Source organism: Trypanosoma brucei, chromosome 9 (genome assembly GCF_000210295.1).
Source record: "Trypanosoma brucei gambiense DAL972 chromosome 9, complete sequence".
NCBI classification, from domain to species: Eukaryota; Euglenozoa; class Kinetoplastea; order Trypanosomatida; family Trypanosomatidae; genus Trypanosoma; species Trypanosoma brucei.
The window spans coordinates 1,531,226-1,549,301 of NC_026742.1; the positions used below are offsets into that span (position 1 = coordinate 1,531,226).

Consider the following 18,076-nt stretch of genomic DNA (forward strand, 5'->3'; position numbering starts at 1 on the left):
GCACTGCATCGGAACGTGACATAGTGAATGTTTAGGGTATACACTCGTCGACTGAGTAGCTTGGGGCCGTTCTGTGGGTCGAGGAAATGTCTGCTATGGTGGGGCTATAAAGAAGGAGACCTTCATAGGATTGCGCGTCAGAGGCCATGGTGGGAAAATGCGGCTATTTTTGCCGGGCTTCTCTGCTTTATTCAGGCATCCAGCATGTGTTATTACTTCGGCAACCGCTGGTATCAGGCGATTCGGCCCTCAGGCAACGATTTGTATATTAACAGAGCCATGGATACAAAAGTGTTTTCGAGGCCCGATCTGTCCGTAGCGGCCGTGCGGATGGTAATTCATCACGCCCTTTCAGGCGCTCAAACCCCGTTTGGAGTTCCCATGGTATATCCCGAGTATATGAAGCCTGAGGCAGAGGAGTTAATGGAGTTTATACTGCAGCTAAACCATGAACAGCCAATGTTTTCTATCCCCGATCTTTGGGCGCTGTTTTCGGCAAAAGCACTTGCCCGTTTGGGGGGGCCGAGTATTTCAGTTCATCGAGGGAGATCAGACCCACCCAACGATGTACCCGCTGACCAGTTGTTGATTTCCACTCCCTCTCTTGTACCGGAGTCTAAGCGAGACGTGCTTAACATGAAGCGGCTGCTTTCTCGTCAAGGGTTCGCAGTTGATGAAATTGTCGCCATGTTGGGTGGAATCCGTAATATTGGCTTTCACGAAAGTTCGGGGTTTCATACTACTGAGGAGGTGAAGCCCCAGATGCGCCGTCGACCGGGTGTCATGGGGCCAGAGGAAGATGTGTATCACATACCAGATACTCCGCAGAAGTGCACATTAGATCCATACGTGTTTGGAAGTGAGTATTTTGATCTCCTTCTAGATTACAACTGGAAACAGAATACTTCCCTTTTTCGCCGTAGTGGTCCTTTCCACTGCAGTGAGAACGATCGCAAGCGTGAAGTCCTGTTGTTGGATCCATTTTCAGAGCAGGCCATGGAACGTGAGCGTAAACGCCTTCAAGCCGAAGAGCGGGCTCGTGAGTCCGTGGAGCGAGCGGCACTGAAGAGACATCCCAGTTTTGATGAAACGACATCCATCACTGGGGGGCGCGACGGTGAGGCACAGCCCATAAGCGGCGTGATGAGTGAACTCAATGAAGATGAAGGGATCAACGTCAAGTCACTGGTTGAGGTACCCGAGTTTAAGAGCCCCTGCTCAAGCGTGTCAATGAGGGAGGTTGATGTACTATTATTGGACGACGCCCTGCTAACGGGTTGGATGCATCGATTCAGCGCTAACGAAATATTATTTTACGATGTATTCGGCACCGTTATGGAGAAAATTCAATGTCGCGGATACAACCTGAACTCGCTATATCTGCCTTAGCGTGAGGGTTTCGTTACCATCACCTCTTCTATTCTCTTCTCTGCATTTTTGTTTTTGTTCTATTGCCTCATTTTCTTTTCTTTTTACACATGCCAAGACTTCGTTTTCTGCATCTTGTCGAAGTTCCCCTACTACACACTTTAATCTACCACGCAACAACCTTCTGGAAGATAGCTGTGCGAATGACTGCACATCAGTTTACTACCTAAAAAGAAATCAACAATGGTTGGGAATGATGGTAATGCTAAAACATAAGCTGAAGAAAGGAGATGTATATGGCGCGGCTATAAGGTCTCCGTGTGTGAAGACGATGCTTGCCGCACTTTTTCTTTTCTTCACTTTCTTTTCCTCTTGATTAATAAAATTTACCTTTTCAATCCCCCCCCCAAAATAACGAAATAATGTGTGGTCGTGCAGCTTGTGGGTGAGGAAATCAGAACCTCCTCTAGTTAAATAAACAAATTCAAAAAGAATAGCTTCAGGCAAAATAAAGACAAGGGCCGATGGGGCAGCAGAAAAAAGATGCGGCTCAATCTGTAGCTGCCGTTGCTGCTCAGAATGTTGACAGTTACCTTCGCGGTGTGACGAGTCGAGCCCGAGTTCCTTCGGCAACTGGCGGAAGAGGTACGCGTCGTAGGCTGGCCTCCCAGGCAGAAGTCGCTGCAGCCAAGATCAAGGAGCAACCTAAGTCTCTTGATGACTTCGCTGACGCTGATAATGGTGATGATGAGTGGGAGGAAGTGATGTTACCCACCTCATTTACACCGTCTAGCAGCACAAAACCCGAGGTAAAGGTGAAAGATGAGAAAAATGGCATCGTGGAAACCCCAGAATTTGGTGCAACAGGACCGAACCCCGGACAGGGAGGTGTGAAGGCGGAGCTAGTGGATCTCACTGACGAGGAAAACAGACACAATAGGATATTGGCGAGTGTAACGCCAATGGGGGGTCAACAATCTTCCTCCCCCTCCTCCGGGCAATGGCGGCAGCGTGATCCCGCCTATGAGCAAATGCTTGAACAGCAACAACTTCTTGCCGCGAAGCGCCGCTCGGAACGCACAAAACGTGCTGTGGAAGAAATTTCAACCTTGTTATTTGCCTTGTTGCGGGGAAGGAAAATTGTGCAACAGGCGCGTCACCCAAAGTTAGTTCGTGGTCTTCTGCGCTTATATGTAGTTGAGGATGCGACATCCAAGACGTACCCGCTTTTGCGTGCCGTTCTTCAAGCGAAAGGTTTGTATGCAAAGGCGATGAATCCTGCTGTGAGTACCCCGTCCCTTGCACCTTGTTGGGTAACCGCTAATAAGGACAGTGTCAACAATTACACTTCTGCTTCTATTTCCGCGTTGCTTCGTGGTATAGAATGTGTTTTTGTACTGGATGGCGGTATAGAACATGCGGCTCTATCTAACTGGGCTGCTCCCATACAACCTGGGTATCTTTTTGAGCAGCTGCGTAAGTACCGCTACTCCATTGGATCACCTGGGTGTAGAATCGTTCTCCCCCATAGTTTGTATATTTGCGCTGTGTTTCTTTCTCTCGCAGCTGTTTCTAATGTTTCCTGCCGTCTGGTGGTGGCGGTGGAACGAATGCGGCGGGGAGACATGTCGGAAAAAAGCGGGAGCGACGGAGGATCGCCGCCGAAAGAAGCAATGAGTTTGTTTGGTTCTGGAAAGAAGCGCAAACGGGGCGATGATGCTGGTGCGAAGCAAAATACTCCGAAAAGACTGCCATCTTCTTGCTTCTGGTTGGAAGTTTGGTGCCCGCAGCGGCAGTCGTACATTTCAGTTAATCCATGTGGGGGTTGCGCCACACTTTTTGCCGCTCCATACACCTTTTCTGTGGGCGGAGATGCGATTATGGACGTCACCCCCCGTTACTCCATTAAGTACAGCAGTGCTTTCACTCACAGGTTAGGCCGATGTGATAGGTATCGCCACATCTGGAAAGACCTTCAGTGGAACGATAACAGGGAGGCGTCTGAAGTCATCGTCGACTTGTTTCGCAGGGATGTTGGTAAATATACGGAGGCGCAGATGCAGCGGGAGAAGAAGCAGCTGCATTCCCTCACGTACGCGGAGGAGGTGCCGAAGACCCTCACGGCACTGCAGAAGCATCCGCTTTTCATTCTCGAAAATGGTCTCAGTCGGTACGAGGGCATATACCCCAAAGACAGCACCACCATGGTTGGCAGCGTTAAGGGCCATATTGTGTTCAAGCGCTCTGCAGTTGTGAGCCTTCGCAGTCGCGATGGTTGGCTGCGGGAGGGTCGCACGGTGTCCGGTGAAGAAGAACCATACAAAGTAATACCACCGCCACCCTCACGTCCCTTCTCGAAGTCGAGTGCTTTATTTGGTGTTTGGCAAACGAAACCATTCGCTCCGGAGCCGTTAGGTGAGGATGGTAGTATTCCCAAGCACGGCAATACGCAGTGGTATATTCTGTTGGATAAACCAGCACCAATCGGATTGGTGCATATGCAGCAACCGAATATTATTCGGGTGGCAAGGCGTATGAACATTGATTTTGGTATCGTTGTTACTGGATATAGGCGGCGGCGTTTGAATGAAGCGCGTTCCTCAGGATGGGAAGTGGTGACTGACGGTATCATTGTGAAGGAAACTAACACAGGAAGTCTTGTCAAGGCTTATGAGGAGTGGAAGCAATTAACGGAGGAACAGGAGGCAGCGAAAAGGAAGCAGAGGGCGTACCGGTGGTGGATGCATTTTGTGCAGCATAGACTGGCATACTTGCGTATTCGTCAGCAGTATTTGGAGGGAGCTACACATGGACATCTTTCCTCTCACTGACAAATTTCCATTGCATGCCACACTTTTATTCGCTAAGGGAAGGGGCACAGTTCCACATATCTTCATCAACCTGATTTGTACTTGAAACCCCTTATGTTATTGTTGTTGGCAGTTTTGTTTCCTTTTATCGCTTCATTTTGTCATTATATCACGTACAGCTCACATCGACGCTAGTGGGTATTTAAAGGAGGTAGTCACAGCAGAAACAGCAAGAGGTGTACATTGAAAAACATCGTCACGTTTCGACACCTTTATAACAACATGGATTCATCCCGATTTGTTTCGGGTTTAAAAATCACTTGTCAATTCCTCTTCTTTTTTTAAAAAAAAAACTCCGTTCTAGGTTTCTCTGCAAAAAAAAAAGACCAGAATGGTGACACGCAACTTCCGTTGCTTTTCACCTTGCTTGTTGCCTACGCCTCTGTTCTTTTGTCCTGCTGAATTCTAAATACGACACGTTTTTTTTTTTTTGCTCATCACCCGTACTCTCTCTTGTTTACTATTTTTGTTTCATCTAGGTAGGGGGAAAATCATAGAAGGAACGTGAGTTAGGGAGAGTATCCAGCACGGTACAACGAAAAGGAAAAAAAAACAGAATAGAAACTCCGTGTCGTTTTTGGTTAGCGTAGACGCTCGTCGTTAGTGTAGGTGCGGGTACGAACCGCAGTTGTTTTATTTTTCCCCTTATTGTTCCTCCGGAAAAGAATCACACGCACATTCATATACAAAATTTTTATCTATACTCCTTATTTCCGTTTAAACGCACTTTTTCTTTTTCGTTTTTCTAAAGAAGAAGAAAGAAAAAAAAAAAAAGAGGTCCGTATGCGTTCAGCTGTTAATCTCGGCGGAGCCCCTCGCGTGCCTTCTCAGCGACTACCGGCCTTTGAAGGCGTATCCCCACGTATTGTAGCCCGTCAGGTGCCTGCCCATCGCGGCGAATACGTTTCACTTGTCTTACGACCCACATCTTTAAATGCACAACGTAATTCTCTTGTTGCCTCATGTGTCGTTACGGATGAATCCGTTGAGGTGATGGGTCTCCCAGCAGATGCGGAAGTCGCACAAGTGAATGAGTTTGTTTGTTACATAAACCCCAGTAGTGGGGAATTGGAGTATTATCAGCATGGGACATATAATGACGAATATGACGTGGATGTGTATCGCAAGCTGTTGGAGTTGTGCCCAAAGTTTCCAGCACTCTTTTAGATCCATACAGTTCCGTGTTCGACCTGTTTTTGTCCTGTGCAGTCTAAACCTGAACCGGCATTCATACATGGACGCTACCCATATTTACATTTTTCTTATTTACTTGTGCGGATGTTTGTGTGGGCGTGTGTATTTCTATTATTGCGCGCGTAAAATGTTCTTCCTTTTTTTTTTTACTTTGTTTCCCTTCCATCCACGCTCCCTTTGTGTTTTATTATACCTCCTACTACATTTCTCCATTAGTTTCTCTTTGATGTCGCGATCATATAAGGCGTGTCGGCGTGTCCACCAGGAAGAAAGCTCAGGGAAAGGGAGAATATAAGAGCAAAAGAGTAAAAGGGGGATGTGAAAAGGAGAAAGAGCAAACAAAAAGTGATCATGAAACGAGTGCTGAATCTTGCAGGAGCGTAAACTCGAGAAAAAAAAATTGAAAATTTTTGTATTTGCCCTTTCCCCCTTTCTCTTTTCCGGAAATGTGTCATCTTTTTCTTTTTGTTGTATCTATTATTCTCCCTGTTTTGCGCAACCAAAAGAACTACAGAAATTTTTGAAACCATTGAAGTTAACAGAACACAGAAAAGCAGATTGAGCAAATAAAAAAGAGAGAAACATAAGGAAGAGAGGCGGGGCTCGAAAAGGACCAAAGCGGTTAGTGCATTTGGTAACGAATGATGGAAAAAGTTTTTACCCCTGAGTGCTACATCGCGCTATTTATCTTTTTGTGCTGCAGTAGGTGGAAGGAGACCACCGAGTTAAGGGGGGAAAGTTTTTTTAAAAGTGTGAATGTGGGTGAATCGGGCAGGTGAATGGATGATGCAAGTATGAGAACAAACAAACAAAAAAAGTATGGAGAACTGACGGATAGTATGAAATATACTTTTCCAGCCACGAGTAGGGGGAAAGAAGTAAGAAAGGGGGAAAAGAATGGTGAGGAATGTATATATATATATATTCTGCCGTTCCCTCTTCCTCCTCCCCGCGGGTGGCGTTGCCACGTCCTTTTTTCCTTGCTATATTCATGAAGGGGTGTAGTAGGCAGTAAGAAGGGGGAAGGACGTTTGTTTATATATACATACACATATACACATGTACCGTACGCATGCTTCAATCTGGATGACCGTCCAATCAACCCTTTTCCTTTTTTTCTCTTTCTTTAATATCAATTACCTGTTAACCGACGTCAGGACCATTACGAAGGTGTTTGTTAACTGATTTACACGATACGGGATACCCCCGCATGCGTGTGAGCGCTGCAGAGGTCTCGGCGTGGAATTTAGTTGTTTAGCTCAATAATGAAGCATATGTTGCCGATAAGCAATTTGAATAAAGGAGTCTATGACCAAGGGGGTAAAGACCCTTACAACATGACTGAAACTTTGTGGTTGGAAATGGAGAAATATGAAACGAGACGCGGTTCTGGAACTACAGCTCTCAGTAGGACCAATACTGCGTTTTCCCCTCTTCCCACAAAACCCATCCCATTGTTTGTTATCCATCAATGGAGGAATTACGTATCCTTTTGTAGATGGACTATTGCACAGCGGATTGATTGGAGGGAGGTTTTTTCATACCTGTGCAACCCCAAAACTGAGTCAACAATGGAGACGAATGCTTTGCATAACAGTGGTGACGAGGGAATGAACGAGGTGCTGTATTCGAGGGATGGTCTGTTCTCCCTGAGAGGAGATTGTAGTAGCCGGGGTAGTAAATCATCATTTTCAGGTTATCCGGATCCCGTAAACCTTTCTTTTGAAAAATTAAAGCATGAACTGGTCATGGATTGTACAAGCCGTTTTGGAACCCTCCCCATTTGTGTGCATCAGCAGCGTCTCCTCCGGTGGACCAAAATGCTGATACAGTGCGTGGTGTGGCGGTTACGGTACGCATTTAATGTAGTGACGGAGGGGAAAGGGGGAGTTGCTGTATCTGATGCGGAGCTACAAAGCTACAGAGTTGTTCTTACGAGAGGGCGCGAGGTCTTTGGTGCTGGCCCGTATTTGCGTGAATTGTGCAAACTTCTGGATGCACACGGAGGCACACTGACTGATTCCCTAGATTTACCGACGATTAATAAATCTCCGAGGGCCCCACCTGTAAATGATGATCCCGTACTCAACATGACACTTACAATGGTATTCGACCAGGCAACTGCCTGCCCCGGTGTTTCAACATATTTTATCCCGTCTTTGGCAGCTCGGAGCCTGGACGCACTGTGGGTGGATAAGTTGCACATACCTTGGGATATTTTGGACCCGAAGGATATGCCGGAGAAGGTTCGTACCCGGCTACTTGGACCCATGACCACAAACGAAACGGCTTATATAGATTTTTGTCCAGTGAAGAATCGTGTGCAAGGGCAACTCCATTCCACTACATTTCATTTGATGTTTGATGCTGAAGATGTACGCGAAGGTGTTAGCGAAGGAGAGGACACGTGCAGGCCTAGGATTGTGATGGCAATAAGTTCTCAGCGGGTGGAACTGCATCAACTGATCAGTGTAGTACGTTTGTTGGAAGCTGGAGGGTACGTCATGCTCACAAAAATTCGTCACTCCACTCATTTGGAGTGCTACCGTGTTCTTCCATTTCTTGGCGACTACATTACTTTGAGAAACATAGTGAATAACGCAATTCCGTGTACACTGGGATCAGTCGCGGTTGGAGGTCCCGCGGCTGCGGGTGCATTTCCGCATAGTTCCGATGTCTTGAAGATGGCAGATCTACTGTTATTTGGACTTAGCAACGCCACGAGAAACCTTTATGAGCATAGTATCGTTTGCTGTTTGCAAAAATACAGGAAGAGGGCAACCGATGGTCGGATGACCATTTGTATGCAGCCCCTGTCTCCAGGAGCGGAAACAGGTGTGGTTTCCACAACAGTCTCGAAACCTTGTATTTCTGTTCTTGAAACTGTTGTGGAGCCAACACTCGGCACGTTGCAACTTATGTTATCGAACGGGAGCTTAAAATCGAGTGGAGGGGAAGACTTCGGTCATTTTGTATTGGATATGCTCGTCACGGCTGTTAATAGCGCAATAGCTCGCGTGAGCAGGCAGATCAAGAGCAATTCTGGTACTGGAGGGCAGTTACGGAGTGACCACGCCCTGTTGAGAAGGTACATCAACATGCATCCGGCATCCATCCAACTCCAAGAAAGCAATATATCATAGTTGTGCTTATTTTCAACTTCCCTCCTTTCCCGATGGTAATGGATTTTGATCGGTTAACTGACCTGTGCGCATGTGTGCGCGCACCTTCTTCTTTATTTGCAAGTAATTTTTCAAGGTGTTACCGACACCGTTCTGTTGTGCACCAGCATTGCTTTTTCTTTTTTTATGAAACCTGTCAGCTTACCTTCAATTCTTCGAGAAGTCTCTTTCACCACTGGTTTACGTGCTTACACCTACGCAAACACGCATATATATATATATATATATATATTTGAATGAATAGATGGCGATGCATCGGCTATGCGTGCGTGCGCGTCGGCCCACCCACGGTATGGTTCGTCTCATTGGGGGAATCTTTAGCAGTCACCGTTTGGTTTCCAATATTTCAACCCCCTACCGACCCTTGTCCGACCTCGAAAAGCAGGTTGAGCCCCTTGTACCGTTTACATTTACTGCACTCACCCAAATTGCCCATTCCGTTGATGAGGATCTAATGGAGCGAGTGGCTGAATTGGGTGGGCTGAGGAGTTTTCTAGTTAGTTGCCCCCAAACATTCCGTGTGGCAAAAGTTGGTGACGTCTATGTGGCGCGACGGCTCCGGAAATCTGTAGCGTTTCACAGCACTGTTTCTAAGGACGTGAAGCCCCGCCCTCAAAATAAAGAAGGCCATCACTCAAGGGCATTGTCGTGCGATCCGATACGGGCAGTGCCAGATGAAGTGTTTAAACTTATTCCTTCTTTCTTTGTTCCGCTGGACGCACTGCTTGACCGAATAAGGAAAGCGGGCTCTATCCAGGACGGAAGTAGCAACAGCCTTCTGAACGCCGGCGACACAGGAGACTTTGAGGACCTTGTTGCGCGGTTTGTGGAACAATGCAGCAACTACATTGACCTTGTTTTGTTGAAAGATACGAATGATGGGGGAGGGACTGTCCAACAACGTTACGTGCGGCTTCGACCCTCCGTCAGTCGGCAGTGCGATGATTTGCAAGTTTTCCCCAAGGATGAAAAGTGCGTTGCTCATAACATGGAGTCCTATGAGGTAGCTGAGTACGAGCAGCATCGAGCTGCTCGGCTCATTCCCATCGTTGAGAAATTTGTGCCCATCACACGGGATATGCGAGATAGTGCTGCATTGTTGCTTCCAGCTGGACGGAGTTTAATCCACGTATTCGTATCGGCACCGCATCTCTTCGATGTGCGAGACAAACCGGAACTTTCCGTACGCTTTATACTTGATCCGCGTTTTCGTCCAAATTTGACTCTCACCCGCGAGGAAATCGAGAAGAAATTGGAGGAGGTTAACGATTCCCGTGGGTCCAGTGCGATGAGGCTTCCCATCAATCGTAAAAAGCGGCGTGCGCTGCAGAGGCAACTTCAGTTTATGATCAACCCCTTGCCTTTTTTTGATGAGAATGTCATTGCGCAAGCGTTATTTGACTTGTTGCCCATTGACGGACCGATTTCGACGTCCAACTTGTTTTCACTACTTTCCCGTGAGGCCCACCATTGTCTTCCAGCGCTACCCCACCGCATATTTACCAAATACAACCACATGTTTCGTACGGTTGAGGGTGAAACTGAACTTCTCGTCCAGCGTGCCGATCTCCCTTTGCCGGAGGAGCGAAACCTTTCAGAAATTAGTTCCGAAGAAATTGTTATGCAACTGTACAACAACTTTCCCCGGAGGAGACATCCAATATGCGGGACGTGCGTGGAACGATGCAGCGTGGGTTTCCCGCAGTCTGTGCGGTTGCGACTTCGCCAGCTGGATGTATTGAATGATGTGCTTCGTCAGCAGCCGGATAAGGTGGAGGTGATGGATGGGTTGGATGAGGAACTGCTGAAGAACGGTGTACAATTCGCACAGCCGGGGAGGTTGCAGCTTTTTCGGTTTGTCGGAATCTATCAAGAGGAACTTATTAAGCGCTACGAAACGCTGTGTTTGAAACTTGGTCGCGACCCAAACAAAACCATGAAACTCTGCTAGAAAACAAGAAAAAGAAGGCTGAAAACACGGAAGGGGTGTTGGGAAGACTGCGGGCTTTTAAGAGGGGTTGTTGGAAGAGATTTGTGCAGCCGTTGCTTCAGGTCTCGGGTTGCATGCACGCTACCATCCGTTGCCGTGTTTTTTTTTGTTACTATTGAAGTGGTGATGGTATGCCGATGTTTGGCTCTGTCTTCTCATTACTTCAATGCTGCTGTGAACGTGCTTTGTCACTTTCACTTTAGTTGTTGGTGCTGTGGGGAGCGGATACTGTGTGTAGCGCTGCCTTTCATTTTCATTCCCTGTACAATTAAACTCTTTTTCTACTTTTTCTTCCTTTTATCTGCCCGTTCCTCTATTCGTATGTGGGTACGGTTTACTGTCACGAATATTGTTTGCTTCTGCTCATCCCAATACCTGCCGCTCCTTCACTTCTTCCCCTTCCCGGTTAAAGTAGTGTTAATTAAACATTATTTCACGTGCACTGGATGTTATTGATGGCCTCCCCCTTTCGGAACGCACATCTCCCGATGGTTTTCTTTGCCCCATTTTGCGTCAACATTTATTGCGAGTGATGAGAACATGGAACTATTGCACGTTTATATGATAAGGCAACTTGATGACTTACACACGCTTCACTAAATATCGTACGAGCGATTACTGATCACCACTTCTATTCTCCCTCTCTTTCACGAATGTATATGCACGAGGCAGTCGTGTGTAAAATCTCTCACCTCTGTTTCGTTTCTCACACACACTCTCTCTATACCCCAATTTGAGCGGTCACACACATTTCTGCATACATACGTACCTGGGCAGTGTGTGGGTTGATTGTTTTTAAATTTTGTCTTGACTCCTTCTGCCATTCCTTTATTTGCAGTGCGCACATATCACAAGCCGGCGTAAGAGTCATTCCCCGTGGTCTTATCGTGTACCAGGGTAATGTAGTAACTACGGCAAGATATATGCATACAGCTGCATGTGTATGTATGCACATTGGAATGCGTATATCCATAGACATTACAGGTATGTGTGCTTGCATGTGTACGGCATGATGACGAAACAATTTTGCACGTCAGTTTGAATTAGCAAATGTGAAGATGAAATTGACACAGCTATTTTATGGGCTGTCCTGATCTCAGACAGACGTTTATAAGCGGACGTCTTCTCTCCTTTCTGTTCAAGGGCGGAGTGCTAAGGACATGTTGACTTATACAATAGTTTTCATGACTACCTTATTGGCCTCCCTTTCTTTCCCTCCCTCTGCCTTGTTCCTTTCACATGTAAACACAAGCATGTTTATGTTATCATATAAATTAGCACTTATATTTACTGTTTATGTATGTTGATTTGTTATCCACTTCCGCTCTGTTGTTGTCGCTCCCTTCGTGACTGTTCTTTCCCTTTTCCCTTTTATGGGGGCTCATACTCTCTCATACACGAACCTTTTCCTCCTTGTATTTGTTGCTTAATATAATTCTGTTGCTCAAGGGGAAACGTAGGAAAGAAGTGGTGGATTGGTTTTTTTTTTTTAAAGGGAATAGTGAGGTCAGCTCGCTATGTCTTTCGGTAGGTTATTGAAGCAGCAACGGTTGCCTGCTTGGCAGCTAAACCTCACCCCTAGGATCGTGTGCGTAATTCTTTGGACAATCGCTTTCATTTGCATCCCACTTGGTATTTTCGTGGAGTTCTGCAATAGAAACGCGAAGGAGGCCTCCTTTCGATACGATAATGAGCCAACAAAATGCACTGAAGAAACCTTTAGCTTAATTGGGGGGCAAGGCACTGGAAAAAGAACGGTTTGTGAGACACATTTTGAATTTGTTCTGGCTGAAACCTTGAGGCAGCCAGTGTATTTTTATTACGGCCTGACGAAAATGTATCAGAACCACCGGCGATACACCAACTCGCGAAGCGGTAAGCAACTGATGGGCGCTGATGTGCGTAGTGAAACGGACGCAAACCCATTTGTTATCCCAGGGGACACAATGGATAACACCAACAAGCCAATAGAGTTTGGAGGTAGAAACCATACTTATAAGGATTTCGTGTATGTACCGGTAGGCCTCGTCGCATGGTCCATGTTTAACGATACGTTTACGCTCTTTAGGAAGGAAAAGAATGGTTCCAACCCGGGTGAAGTGCTCATATGCAATGGAACGGATTTCTCCAGACATACCAATAAACCACTTCATCGATCTGTCTCACACAATCACTGCGACAAGAACGGTATTGCATGGGAATCTGATATTAAAAAGAAGTTTCTGGAACCGAAGTGGGACGGGTCAGGTCCCGTGTGGACGGCACCGCGCAGTGAGTATGGTAAACCCTCTATTGAGTCCAATGACACGTATTTTAACAATGGTTGGTACGCGGGTGAAGAGGGACACATGATACCAGTGGTCACAGATGAGGATTTCATGGTTTGGATGCGCGCTTCTCCCCTCCCAAATGTCCGTAAACTCTATCGCATCATCCGAACGGACCTTCGTGCCGGCAAATATGTCATGAAAATTCGCCAAAACTACAACACAAAGCCATACGGCGGCGAAAAATCGTTCATATTTTTGCAGCCCTCCATGTTGGGCGGGAAACTCACTTCGCTTTCCATCACTTACTTTGCTGTTGGTGGTTTGGCGTTAATATTCACTGTGCTAGTTTTATTCGCTAGTCATGTGTGGGGTCATCACTCCTTTGCGGTCGTGGAGCGATTGCTAACAAAATAATCGGTACATTAAGGCACCTTGTGTTTCAACGCTTGTTTCATTTTTTTCTTTATAAACTATGAAATTTGACAAAATACAGAGGGAACAATATCGCCAAAAGAGGAGAAAGGTCGAAAAGCTAACATCACGGAGAGTAAAAACGACCAGCGAAAGTATTAAAAAGGACGAGGAGAAGGACGTGATGGGTAAACTTCTCTTCCCACTTAGTTACCGCTTTTATTTCCCTTTTTTTTTATTTTTGCTTCCTTGGTATACATATACGCGTGTACGTAAACGTGTGTTTCTGCGCGTCTGTGGTGTGCCTTTGGATTTGCTGATATGAAATCGATTTTAACTTGTACGTGGAATTAAAGTTTGGCCCTATAAGACAGCTCCGGCGGAGGGAAGGAGGAACAGCATATGGGAGAATGTGAGGGAAGCGATGTTTTTGTTTGCGCGTGTTGTTGTTTTCCACCTGGTGACTGTTGTTTTGTCTATGTGTTTCAGTTGCAGGAGCTAGAATTGTGTGAGGCAGATGATAATTTGTGCTTACGCTCCCCAGCATAGACCCCTATACCCATTGGTCGCTCCCTCAAATTGTTATTTCTATTATTTCTATTATTCCTTTTCTCCTTTGTTCCGTATATTCCTTCCTTTTCCACTCTTTTTTTTTTAAAACTCCGCATACATATATACATGTCTGTATATGTGTATATATATAAATATATAAATATATAAATATATACATATGTACTGTGTTAGCTATCTTTGTTTGTTTTTACGTTCTTGTTTTTCTGTGTTTCCCATTCTCATACTCCTGAGGCGTTTGTTTCGTCTGTTGCAGTGTGGTTTGTGCCAATACGCCTTTTTCATAGGTAGTCTCTTGTGGGGTCCCAATGGCTGTTTTTATTATTTTGCTACCTTTCTTTCCTTTTCAAAAAGAAAATATTATTAAAAGAGGAAAAAAACTCTCTATCATCTCCCGCTGAAGCCTCTAAGCTGCCGTCAGGTAGCCGCGCAAAAGGGCTTTCTGTATTTCAAATTTAAAGATTAATTATTTCCACTTTCCAACGGAACTATTTCGCCCTCTTTTGTTGTTGTTGTTGTTTGCTTATACTTTTTCTACACTTTCTGTATTTCATTAAAATTTTTTTTTTTTGGCACCGAGTCGATGGATTTAGATATCGTTGACGATGCGGAGGTATATGCCAATTCTCTTCGGGATGCACGCATAGAAATTATGAGAGGCATGAGCAGTACTGGAGACGGGAAACTGGGAGAGAATTGCCATCCATTTCTAAAGGAAGTTGTGGTAGATGGGAGGCGGCAAGCAGAACAGCAGGCTGCGGTATTAGCCGCCACGGAATTTTTTATTAATGAACTTCTCACGTGCCTTGAATGTGGTATGGTTTTGAATGGTGTAAAGGAAAGTGAAGCTACGCAATGGCGCGTGTGGTTTCGCATATTTTTGTCTCTCTACGAAGCGTCGCCAGCTCCAACGCAGGCGCAGTGGGAGCACGAGATGCGGTTACAGAATTGTGAAACTTACTTCGGCGAAACTCTTGACTCCGGTTCAGATAATAATGACTGGGATGAAGAAGACGATGGCTCCAATGTGGAATTCCACCTTAGAACATTGGTCACTCACTGCCTTGCGGCCGCTCGAACCTGGCGTAGGCAACGTTGTGAAGCGGGAAATACCGAGCTCATGGCAAAATTGCAGCGTGCTACGTCTATTATGTGCGCCTTCGTGGAACCGCATTCGCTGGACTGGTAGTATTAACTTTTCATTATTTATTACGGGTCTTATCACTTATGTGGCAGACGCTATTGTTAGCGCATGTTGCGATTTCAGATGAGTGACGCTCCAGTTGGCGAAGAGGTGCGTGTAATTTACTCCAACGTATACTGTTACCGTTGTTTATTACTCGTTGAGCATATTTGATGCGAACTGTTTCTGTGCAAAAATGCCTATCTCTCCTTTGTGCTCGACTGTTTTTTCTTCTTCCTTCTCACCGCACTTCGTCTGCTTGCTCCTTTCCTGCCTTGCTGCTGTTACACTTTTGTACTTCACTTTACGCAAGCGTTATGTTCCTTCCTCCTTACACTTTTAGTTTTCCTCTTTTTTCCCCCTTAAAAAAATCTGTTCCCTTATTTTCCACGCTTGATATACCACCGTTAGTTTTTTTTTTGCTTTGCAAATTTTGGTTAGTTTGGTTGGGTAATACCCCTGCCCGGCAGGGAGTGTAAGCGTTTCCATTTTTTTTTACTTAGTTTTTTCTCTTTTTACGAAAGAAGAAAAAAAAAACACGTCACTTCCTCCTTTGCTCGTGTGCGTTGGTTATGTATCCTAGTCTTTTTAAGAAGCGACCCCGTGATGATGATGCAAAATCAATATCGTTGAGTTTCCCCCCTGCCGTGGTGGAGCACTATCCATCAAAGCTTTCTTTTCCAGTTATTATTGACGCCAACTTTCCCGCACAGGAGTACTGTTCCCGCGGTGCTAGCGTGAAGAGCTCCATTCACTGGGGTCAACGGAAGCTTTTGCTTTCAGAGATTCAGCTGCTTTGCCTCTACGCACGACCAGATGTCTCATATCATATCGTATACGCCGGTTCTGCCCCTGGTACGCACTTGGCGTATCTTGACGAAATGTTTAGGGGACGGCATACATGGGAGCTTGTAGATCCGGGAAAGTTTGACCGCCCCGTGCTGGAGAAGCACCCTAACTTTACATTGCGAAATGAATTTTTTACTAATGCGACGGCATATGGAATAAACGCTCGCCGTCTGTCGAATGTTTGCCCGGCACTCGGTGCTATTTACGAGCATGTAGCAGTTGACAGTGCAGATCCGCGTTTGAAGGACCTTCATCAAAAGTTACAAACCGTGATAGGAACGCATGACGTCGCGCGGGGGACGGAAAGCATCCCGTCTATGTATGAACCACAGCGCCAGCTTCCTGTGGGTTTTGACTTATTGTGCGCTGTAGCGAGGGAACGGGAACGGCCATTGTTGTTCATATCAGACATCCGTTCAGGGAGTGTGAACCTTCCGAACTTTGAGGATCACGTGGCAGAAAACATGAAGGCACAGGAATGCTGGTGTCAGATCCTACAAGGTGAATTTAGCATGTTGAAATTCAGGTTGCCGTATACCCACAGAGGCAAAGGGGTTGGAGAGGGGAGGAAGAAGGTGCCTTCACACCTTATTGGGAAGGATGGCACCGTTACGTACCTCAAGGGAGACCTTCTACTCCCCATATGGACACGCCCGACGAGCACTGAGGGGCGTCTTGTGGTTGCTTGCGGCGCGCCGCAGGTATCGTACAATGTCCAATATGTGGAAAACCAATTCTTTTTCTTCAACGCGCACTTGCGGGAGAGGGTTCACTTCAATCATTTACTTCCACCTGATCTGGACCTCGACCATCACTACGACGCAGCTGCTGAGGTGAACTGTCTTCTTGCGTATCTGAAGTTTATTGATCCGAATTTAAGGAATGCCCCGGCCGACGTTTTGGCGCGTGAGGTGAAACGTGTTTCTTCTTCCATAACAGCGCAACTGCGGACTACATTTCAAGACGCCATTCGGCGGAGGGATGCCCTCGTACTGAAGCACGCGCGCGGTGGGAGCCTCGATGATGAAGATGGCGGTGAGAGCGACGGTGAGGAGCCTGGCGATTCTCCGCAATGCGCTGCTGATCACCAACGTCATAACAAGAACGGTTGTGCAGGCTCACCTATGGAGGAAATGGCGAAGGCTTTGATAGCAGCGGCTGCTAAGGAGAGGGCGCGGGTGTTGTGGAAGCGCAATGTGGAGGAGTCGGATACGGATCCGCTTAGTGGGGTTTGGGTAACAACAAAAATGAAACAGTAATCATATGATATTTTGGTGGTTTAGTTATTCCGCGTGTTAAATGTACATGTGACCGTTTGTGAGCTGCAAAGAGCAATTTCCTGCTCGTAATACGAGCGAAGGGGAACCCAGGAAAAGATAAATGGGAGGAGGAGGAGGGGCAAATTTCCCCGCAGTTTATTCCGTTAGTTTTACATGGTGTTGCCGACCGTGCTTTCATGGAGCATATTCCATTTAATTTCCCTCTTTCCTCACTGGTGTGGGTGGTTGTATCGTTTGAATTGACTTCTTCCAAAAGTGGAACTCGCGTAAAGATATTCCTATTCCCTACTTTTACTCCCTAAACGATGAGTTGTCAGTTTGGTTGATGTTGTGGGGCGTACTTGGAATGGAAGGCCTGTAATGGTAGTGGCGGTGGCGGCGGCGTTAATGCATTGGGTTGGTACCAGTTTATTTCGTGTTGTACCATTTCTTTACCGGCACTGTTCCGTGAGTGATCTCGAGCGTTTTTATTTTGCTCAGGTTCCCCCTTTTTCCCCTTTTGCAAAAGCAAAAGATAAATAAATAGTCTGATAAACCGTTGTCTGTCATTTCCCCCCCTCTTTTCTCGCCTGCCCTTTCCCCCGATTGCTGCTGTGGTATTCCAAAAAGTGATGTGTGCGGGTGGATGTGTATGCGTACCACTGCGTGGCAACATTTTCCGCTGCTTTCGTGCGGTCCCCCCACATCCACTGGTCAACACTGCTGCTGTTCATGAATTATTGGGCGAGCAAATGCATAACTAAACAACAAAATGTTGTTAATTAAATATGTAAATGTGTAAATAAACAAACATTTATTTATTTACGCATACATGTACATACATATGTGAGTGTGTTGGGATACTTTGTTTGTTCATTTGTCTTGTTACTTTCGTATGGAGTGAAGAGCGAGAACGGATATATAAGTAAA

General features: G+C 46.1%; 11 protein-coding genes across 11 annotated transcripts; 9 read left to right on the forward strand and 2 right to left on the reverse strand.

Annotated features, from left to right (window-relative positions):
- Positions 1-27: 27 nt before the first annotated feature.
- TbgDal_IX7200 (hypothetical protein, conserved) lies at positions 28-1,389 on the forward strand (the record flags this gene model as incomplete). Its single annotated transcript, XM_011778608.1, has 1 exon — positions 28-1,389. One exon carries the CDS (start codon positions 28-30, stop codon positions 1,387-1,389), a length of 1,362 nt encoding a protein of 453 aa, XP_011776910.1.
- A 503-nt stretch (positions 1,390-1,892) lies between these two features.
- TbgDal_IX7210 (DNA-repair protein, putative) lies at positions 1,893-4,199 on the forward strand (the record flags this gene model as incomplete). The annotated part of the gene is made up of 1 exon (XM_011778609.1): positions 1,893-4,199. The coding sequence occupies one exon, from the start codon at positions 1,893-1,895 to the stop codon at positions 4,197-4,199; it is 2,307 nt and encodes a 768-aa protein (XP_011776911.1).
- Positions 4,200-5,021: 822 nt separating this feature from the next.
- On the forward strand, positions 5,022-5,405 carry TbgDal_IX7220 (hypothetical protein, conserved; the record flags this gene model as incomplete). Its single annotated transcript, XM_011778610.1, has 1 exon — positions 5,022-5,405. One exon carries the CDS (start codon positions 5,022-5,024, stop codon positions 5,403-5,405), a length of 384 nt encoding a protein of 127 aa, XP_011776912.1.
- Positions 5,406-5,644: 239 nt separating this feature from the next.
- On the reverse strand, positions 5,645-5,962 carry TbgDal_IX7230 (conserved hypothetical protein, unlikely; the record flags this gene model as incomplete). The annotated part of the gene is made up of 1 exon (XM_011778611.1): positions 5,645-5,962. The coding sequence occupies one exon, from the start codon at positions 5,960-5,962 to the stop codon at positions 5,645-5,647; it is 318 nt and encodes a 105-aa protein (XP_011776913.1).
- A 735-nt stretch (positions 5,963-6,697) lies between these two features.
- TbgDal_IX7240 (hypothetical protein, conserved) lies at positions 6,698-8,575 on the forward strand (the record flags this gene model as incomplete). Its single annotated transcript, XM_011778612.1, has 1 exon — positions 6,698-8,575. One exon carries the CDS (start codon positions 6,698-6,700, stop codon positions 8,573-8,575), a length of 1,878 nt encoding a protein of 625 aa, XP_011776914.1.
- A 283-nt stretch (positions 8,576-8,858) lies between these two features.
- On the forward strand, positions 8,859-10,565 carry TbgDal_IX7250 (hypothetical protein, conserved; the record flags this gene model as incomplete). The annotated part of the gene is made up of 1 exon (XM_011778613.1): positions 8,859-10,565. One exon carries the CDS (start codon positions 8,859-8,861, stop codon positions 10,563-10,565), a length of 1,707 nt encoding a protein of 568 aa, XP_011776915.1.
- A 165-nt stretch (positions 10,566-10,730) lies between these two features.
- Positions 10,731-11,060, forward strand: TbgDal_IX7260 (conserved hypothetical protein, unlikely; the record flags this gene model as incomplete). Its single annotated transcript, XM_011778614.1, has 1 exon — positions 10,731-11,060. The coding sequence occupies one exon, from the start codon at positions 10,731-10,733 to the stop codon at positions 11,058-11,060; it is 330 nt and encodes a 109-aa protein (XP_011776916.1).
- Positions 11,061-12,121: 1,061 nt separating this feature from the next.
- TbgDal_IX7270 (hypothetical protein, conserved) lies at positions 12,122-13,288 on the forward strand (the record flags this gene model as incomplete). The annotated part of the gene is made up of 1 exon (XM_011778615.1): positions 12,122-13,288. One exon carries the CDS (start codon positions 12,122-12,124, stop codon positions 13,286-13,288), a length of 1,167 nt encoding a protein of 388 aa, XP_011776917.1.
- Positions 13,289-14,438: 1,150 nt separating this feature from the next.
- Positions 14,439-15,044, forward strand: TbgDal_IX7280 (hypothetical protein, conserved; the record flags this gene model as incomplete). Its single annotated transcript, XM_011778616.1, has 1 exon — positions 14,439-15,044. One exon carries the CDS (start codon positions 14,439-14,441, stop codon positions 15,042-15,044), a length of 606 nt encoding a protein of 201 aa, XP_011776918.1.
- Positions 15,045-15,610: 566 nt separating this feature from the next.
- Positions 15,611-17,146, forward strand: TbgDal_IX7290 (hypothetical protein, conserved; the record flags this gene model as incomplete). The annotated part of the gene is made up of 1 exon (XM_011778617.1): positions 15,611-17,146. One exon carries the CDS (start codon positions 15,611-15,613, stop codon positions 17,144-17,146), a length of 1,536 nt encoding a protein of 511 aa, XP_011776919.1.
- Positions 17,147-17,480: 334 nt separating this feature from the next.
- TbgDal_IX7300 (conserved hypothetical protein, unlikely) lies at positions 17,481-17,822 on the reverse strand (the record flags this gene model as incomplete). The annotated part of the gene is made up of 1 exon (XM_011778618.1): positions 17,481-17,822. One exon carries the CDS (start codon positions 17,820-17,822, stop codon positions 17,481-17,483), a length of 342 nt encoding a protein of 113 aa, XP_011776920.1.
- Positions 17,823-18,076: the final 254 nt, after the last annotated feature.